This window comes from Gymnodraco acuticeps, unplaced genomic scaffold, assembly GCF_902827175.1.
Source record: "Gymnodraco acuticeps unplaced genomic scaffold, fGymAcu1.1, whole genome shotgun sequence".
NCBI lineage: Eukaryota > Metazoa > Chordata > Actinopteri > Perciformes > Bathydraconidae > Gymnodraco > Gymnodraco acuticeps.
In genome coordinates this window covers 345,930-353,429 of record NW_022990921.1, presented here as the reverse complement: position 1 = coordinate 353,429, position 7,500 = coordinate 345,930, and the positions used below count along the sequence as shown (strand labels likewise).

The 7,500-nt window shown below is 42.7% G+C and overlaps 1 protein-coding gene across 1 annotated transcript in view; it reads right to left on the bottom strand.

The window, feature by feature from the left end:
- The window catches only part of tfe3a (transcription factor binding to IGHM enhancer 3a), a 28,776-nt gene that overhangs the window by 16,528 nt on the left and 4,748 nt on the right, over positions 1-7,500 (bottom strand). The window contains exons 3-6 of the mRNA XM_034234031.1: positions 6,369-6,428; positions 5,107-5,269; positions 432-593; positions 60-158 (exon numbers count right to left, since the gene is read on the bottom strand). Coding sequence (XP_034089922.1) covers positions 60-158; positions 432-593; positions 5,107-5,269; positions 6,369-6,428 — 484 coding nt within the window. The remainder of the gene's footprint in view (positions 1-59; positions 159-431; positions 594-5,106; positions 5,270-6,368; positions 6,429-7,500) is intronic.

Below are 7,500 nucleotides of genomic sequence, written 5' to 3'. Positions count from 1 at the left end.
GGTGTAAATCACACTTACACATGCTAGTGTTAACCTTATTTTAATCCGGTGAGTTTTACCGTGGTGGCGATCTGCAGACCCGAGTCCATCATCGTCAGAAACTCGTCGTTCAGACTCGATTCCAGGCTGATGATGTCATCGATGACCGTCGCTTCCATCTGAATGAACCAATCACAGATCAGATGAGAGGTTTGACCTTTAGTCCCACGCATATCGTACAGAGTAGTGTAGTGATGATGCATATTTGTAGGAAGTTACCAACGCAAGGGTTCCCTTTAAAAAAGCATTAGGATTTTCCATTGTACTTCGGAAAATGACTAAAAGTACTGTCAACAAAACATTGACCTCCGTAGTAACAGGAAGTACTAAAATACTGATTTATTTCTAGGTTTAGGACTCATTCCTGCACCACTTTATTTCTTTGTATTTACCTCATTTTTGTTTGCAGGCTGCAGTTTGTGGGGGAAGGGGCTTGGTGGAAGTCCAGCTGGCTCCTGATTGGCTGTCTTGGCGGTGGACAGGTACTGACGCACCTGCTGCCTCTGGGCCTGCTGGATGTGGTACCTGGTGGGGTTCTCCAGGTGAGTCTGCACCTGAGACACAGGGAGCAACAACGTGTTCAATACAGGTGTTCAGGTGCATTATGGGTAGAGGTGGGAAGTAGTGGAGTACAAATACTTTGTTATGGCGCATTTCCACTGCAGCGGGTAGCCCCGTTTAAGTGTCCTTATATCGTCCTCAAGCGGCCAGGCCAGTTTTTGGTGGCCTTTCCATATAGCTGTAGCACCGGCTAGCGGGTACTTTTTCCCTATTTTTCCGGCCCCATAAAATCGTGGTTCTATCAGGCCAGGGCTGAACTAGTGACGTCAACACTCTCGACTGCTGATTGGTCAGAGAGAATCGTCACAAGATCGCGCGCGAGATCATCCCTAGCGTCGCATATTTCATTTCATTTCATTTCAAACCTTTATTTAACCAGATTGGTCCCATTGAGATCATAGATCTCTTTTTCAAGGGAGACCTGCAGCATATAGGTTCCACATGAAACATAAAACAATAAAGGACATTATACATTATATTTACAGGATACATTTACATAGTTATAGACATTTACAAGTGGCCATAGTATCAACAAGCATTTCATCTAGCCTAGCTTTAAAAACATGCAGAGGAATGAGATTGCTCAGTTTCAATTCTTGCTGAAGATTGTTCCAAGCAAGTGGAGCTGCGCACATAAAAGCTGTCTTACCTAAGACAGTCCTTGCTCTTGGCACATCTAACAATACTACATCATACGATCTCAGACAATAGCTGCTTGCAACTCTCTGTGTTATCAGAGAGCAGATATAATACGGGAGTTTAACCAACAAAGCTTTATAGATAAACGTGTACCAATGACTGAGCCTCTTTACAGTAAGTGATGACAGACCTGCCTTGGCATATAGGGTACAGTGATGAGTAAGTGCTTTACAATTTGTGACAAATCTCAGTGCGCTGTGATAGGCGGCATCTAACTTGATCAGGCAATAGGGCAGGTGCATTCATATAGACCAGATCACCATAGTCCAGCACAGGTAAAAAGGTCACAGTGACTAGCCTTTTCCTGGCCTCAAGCGAGAAACAGGACTTGTTTCTGAAAAAGAAACCTAGTCTAACCCTCAGCTTTTTAAGCAGGTTATTGACATGAAGTTTAAAAGTAAGACAATCATCAAGCCAGATACCTAGGTATTTGTAACAGGTAACCACTTCAAGTACTTGTCCTTGCATAGTAACAATATCGAAAACAGGCTCTGGTGTCTTTTTAGCTTTTGAAAATAGCATTACCTTGGTTTTATCAACATTTAAAAGAAGCTTAAGTTCAGCAGAGCTGAGTCTGAATAATGTTAAAAACAGCCTGTAATTTAACACCAGCCTCCTTAATGGAGGGGACCTGCACAGTACATCACGGTATCATCAGCATAAAAATGTAAAGTAGCTTCATCCACATTTTCACCTAAACTGTTGATATATATGGAGAATAAAAGTGGTCCTAAAACAGAACCTTGGGGAACACCATTAGCAATGTTTAACCACTCAGAAGACAGCCCATCAAAGTGAACACATTGGGACCTTTCAGAGAGGTAGTTCACAAACCACCCTACTGCATGGCTGGATATGCCGATACTGAGTTTCCTCTGCTTTAAGATGCGATGATCGACGGTATCAAACGCTTTGGAAAGGTCAATAAATAGAGCTGCACAACTCTGCCTATTGTCTAAAATACTCGTAATGTCATTCACCACTTTCATTGTGGCAGTGATGGTGCTGTGTTGTTTTCTGAAGCCTGACTGATGTTTAGACAGGATAGTCATTTTTACATAAAAACTCCTTTACCTGTTCACTCACTAGGCGTTCGAGCACCTTAGCCAGAACTGACAATTTAGAGATTGGCCTATAGTTATTTAAAATAGTTGCCTCCCCTCCTTTTAGTAAAGGCAAGACATAAGCAGACTTCCATACTTTTGGAATTGCATTTGTGCTGAGGGAGAGGTTAAAAAGAGTAGTGAGAGGAAGAGCAATAAAATCTGCAGCTATCTTTAAAAAGAAAGGCTCTAAATTGTCCGGACCAGCCGGTTTCTTAGGATCTAGCTTAGATAAGGCTTCATGAACAACATTGACAGTAAAATGAGTAAAACTGAAAGGGTTTTCCAGACCACATTGTTCAGAGTCACGGATTGGGGTGTTCACAGAAGCAGAGTTAGTCACAGAATCAACATAGAGAACCAGCAGGACACAAAATGCTCATTAAAGCAATTTAACATGATGGCCCTGTCCGATATAGTGCCAGATGCTGTGGTAAGGCACGGAGGTAGCTCATTACGGATCTCACCGGTGGATATCGATTTTATTGCTTTCCAACATTTCCTACGATTATTTAGGTTTTCTGTGGTAACTGACAAATAGTACTTCGACTTTGCACTTTTGACATTTGAAGTGAAGCTATTCCTTAGCTGCCTAAAACGCAGCCACTCTACCTCTGAGCCTGATTGCCTAGCCTTTGCCCAGGCCTTGTTTCTCTCATGAAGAAGACTAGACAGCTCAGCAGAAAACTGAAAGGATTGTCTCGTCCCTTTACTCTAAATTTACGCAGGGGTGCATGTCTATCAATGATCTCCATAAAACCAAGATACAAATAAGACCATGCGGTTTCCACATCAGCACACAGATCGATTTTACCCCAATCAAAATCAAACAGATCATGCACAAAACCCTGCTCCACAAAATGTTTTTTGTCTCTCTTAATGATAATGCGAGGTTTAACCTTTTGGACCTTAGTGTCCCTAATTGTGGCTACAACACAGTGATCGCTCAGATCATTTGCAAATACTCCCACAGATGAATATTTATGGGGAACATTAGTTAAAATGAGATCAATTAGGGAGGATTTATTAGGGGACTTAATGTTAGGGCGAGTAGGACTGTCAACAATCTGAGTAACATTCAAAGAGATACAAAGGTTTTTAAAATCCTCTGACACTGCAGTTAACCAGTCCCAGTTCAAATCTCCAAGTAGCACTATTTCCTTGTAGTGTAGTTGTGATAAAAGATTTGCTAGTGAAGACAAGGAGTCTTTGACAGCTGAGGGGGGTCTGTAACAACTCACTACCATGACCTGTTGACCCTTTGCCACTTCTATATTTATGGCTAAAAATTCAAATTGCTTACTGATCGATTTGGAAACTAATGTGGTTACACTGAACTTATTCTTAACATAAATGGCAACGCCACCACCTTTATTAGGCCGGTCGGTACGATACACATTAAAACCATTTAAGGCAATGTCAGAGGAAAAAAATAGATTTGTTTAGCCATGTTTCTGATAAAACAATGACGTCAGCGTCAGTCGATTTTGTCCAGATACGGACAAAATCTAGTTCACCTAACAGACTGCGCACATTCAAGTGGATGAAACCCAACCCAGACCTAGCTTTAAAATCAGCAGGAGTAGCGATCTGACTACTACTACTGGGCGGACCAGGGTTAGGTTATACATTTCCTGACAGTAATAACAACAAAAAAACCAGGCATCTTTTCCTCTTAAACGACACACATACATTGTCATCTAATTTAGAAACACCGGAAAAGTCTGCGAGAGTGTGATTATATCTAGAAGCAAGCTTGCAGCATTTTTATACACAGCATTTTTGTAAACGGAGGAGCTACAAAAATGGCAACGTCAAAGAAAAGCACACCGTGGTCGACCGAGGAGGTGACGACGTTCCTACATCTCATTGGGGATGATAAAATCCAGCGGGAGCTCGACGGAACAACTCGAAATGTGAAGCCGATCGCCCCGCCTACACTGCGTTGCTACCCCAGGTCCTAAACTGTAATGGAAATGCGCCATGGCCTCGGACGGCCAGCGAGGCAGCCCGAGGCCTGAGCGAGGACGCTTAAACGGAGCTACCCCGCTGCAGTGGAAATGTGCCATTACTGTACTTAAGTACATTTTTCTGATATCAGTACTTTACTCCACTACTTGTTTTTCTGACTACTTTTTACTTTCTACTTCTTACATGTTGAACACAAATACCTGAACTTTCTACTTCTCTCATTTTCCAAACAGCTGGTTCCTTTAGTCTGAATGTGTGTTTGGTGCGTGATCATTATTATTTAGAGTCATTGCGTGCCTATTGATTTGAACACGATCCGTGTATCCATCATTTCCTGGTCTTCTCTAAAGAAGAGGGACCAATGGAAACGTTGTCATGTTGCCGTTGTTCAGCATGGAAACATTCATTAGCTAACAATGACATTATTGTTCTATTAATATAAAGGGAGGTCAGGTACTCTTTAAAACAGCTGTTAGTTATGGGTACTTTTTACTGAAGTACATTTCAAAGCCTCTTTACTTTGACTTAAGTAAAGAAGTTTAGTCAGTACTTCTACTTTCACCAGAGTATTTTTAAACACGAGTATCTGTACTTCTACTTGAGTAAAGGATGTGTTACTTTTGCCATCTCTGATTCTGGGAAATGTAAGATTTAGTGTTTTTGGACTAAAAGTCAGAATATCTCCACTTTCATTCAGACATCATGTTCAGAACCAACGCTCCTCCTCTTTTACCTTGAGCACCTCCACAGGGACCTGAGCAGGAGGTCCAGAGGAGGAGGAGAGAGACACAGAGATGGGGGAGGAGGAGTCAGCGGATCGGAGGAGCTGCTGCTGAGCCTCCTTCTGCTCCTCCTCCAGAGCCTGCTGACGCATCAGATCCTGACGCATCAACACCCTGCAGGAGGAGAAGGGGGAGAGGGGGGAGGAGACAAGGAGACAAGGGAAGGAGAGGATGAGAGGAGGAAGATACCATCAGTTTGTGAGGAAAGATCCAGCAGCAGGAGCACAGCGCCCTCTGCAGGACGGACAGAGTCAACAAGAAACACAAAAAAACACTAGAAAGAACAGCGGTAGAAAGTACATTTACTCAGGTATTGTAGTTTAATATATATTTAAAGCATTCTTTCTTTACTTGACGGTACATATTTCCTTTGTTTACACTTACATTTACAGATTGTTCTATACATTTATTAAATGCTGTTATAGACCCAACACTAAAGGGTTCGTTCAAATAAGCTTGATTACTATAGGCGCGTTCACACCGCAGTACTTTTCCCCCTTTAGTTCCGATATAGTTCCGAAATGTCGCGTTCACACCAAAAAGAGCCGGAACTCAAATTAGTTCATGAGAAGGTTCCTATGTCTGATTGGCTGGGCGGATTGCAAACCACGCCCCGTAAAACTCCCAAAAGGTTTTGTGAAGCCGCCATTTTATTATCCTCGCATTAGCATTATTAGCATTAGCATTAGCCCAGCGCACAAATGCAGAGAGACTAACTTATGGCAACACAAAAGAAAACATGGGAGCGGTGGAGATTAGGAGGTGTCGGCGTTCTGGCAATTTACTCGGAAGGCTTCAGTAGAAGCTGCTGGGAGTCCCAGCAGCTTCTACTGAAGCCAGTCCCCAACTCCGGCGACTTCCGGCCGGGGACTCCGGGTGGCAGTATACGCCGTGAAGTGGTTTGCGGACTGCCAGTAAACCCAAAGCAGAAGAAGAAGTAGTGACGTCAGCGGCTTCATTTGCCTAATCCTCCCTCAGGGAACTTATTCCGGTGTGAACGCGATCGGCTCTTAGTTCATGAGAACTAAAGAGTTCTCAGGAACTAAAGTGGGAAAAGTACTGTTGTGTCAAAGTGTATTTTTATCCAGTAGGACATTTCTACTAGAAGTGTTGTATCTAAAAGAGACGGATAAAAACAAACATGGACAGAATCAGAGAGGAAGAAGTGTGTGTTGTGTGTGTTTTGGGGTGTGTTGTTGTAGTTGTGTGTTACCTGGACGTCATGGCTGATGGCAGCGAGGATGACATCGGTGAGGAAGCAGCTAATGATGTACTGAAGAGAGAAAGAGACGGCTTGTTGTTAAAAAAAATCTTCTCTTATACCCTAACATCATGTGCTTGTGCTAGAACATCCATGTGTTGGTTGTTGGCCGTCTACTAATACGTTGGTTAACAGGGCACAACCTCCTACTATCCATTCATAGACTTTTATTCAGCTGGTTTATTACACACAAATAGAAAAGGCCCGGAGTGTGAGGAAATTCCAAAAAGTTTAATGAAGGAGGAGTCTTGGGCTTCTGCTTTTAGGGTTTTCACTTTCCTGTCGTTTTTTATATAGGTTTTTGTGCACGTAAATGGTTTGCAAAGGATCAAATCTCTGTGTCCCCCTAGCGCTCCAACACATTGTACGTGATGGCTAAGGGGCGGGACATCTCTAAGTGGTTGACCAATCACAAGGGAGCCGGCCAGCTAACCAATCAGAGCAGACTTGGGTTTCAGACAGAGGGTGAAAAGAGGGGCTGCAGCTTTTTGAACATTAAAGCATGGAGACATGTTGTAGTAGAGACACTACATACTGATATGAACCTGAACATCAGCAGGAGAGGACTCTTTAAAGTAGAGACACTACATACTGATATACACCTGAACATCAGCAGGAGAGGACTCTTTAAAGTAGAGACACTACATACTGATATACACCTGAACATCAGCAGGAGAGGACTCTTTAAAGTAGAGACACTACATACTGATATACACCTGAACATCAGCAGGAGAGGACTCTTTTAAAGTAGAGACACTACATACTGATATACACCTCAACATCAGCAGGAGAGGACTCTTTAAAGTAGAGACACTACATACTGATATACACCTGAACATCAGCAGGAGAGGACTCTTTAAAGAAAGACTACATACTGATATACACCTGAACATCAGCAGGAGAGGACTCTTTAAAGTAGAGACACTACATACTGATATACACCTGAACATCAGCAGGAGAGGACTCTTTAAGTAGAGACACTACATACTGATACACACCTGAACATCAGCAGGAGAGGACTCTTTAAAGTAGAGACACTACATACTGATATACACCTGAACATCAGCAGGAGAGGACTCTTTAA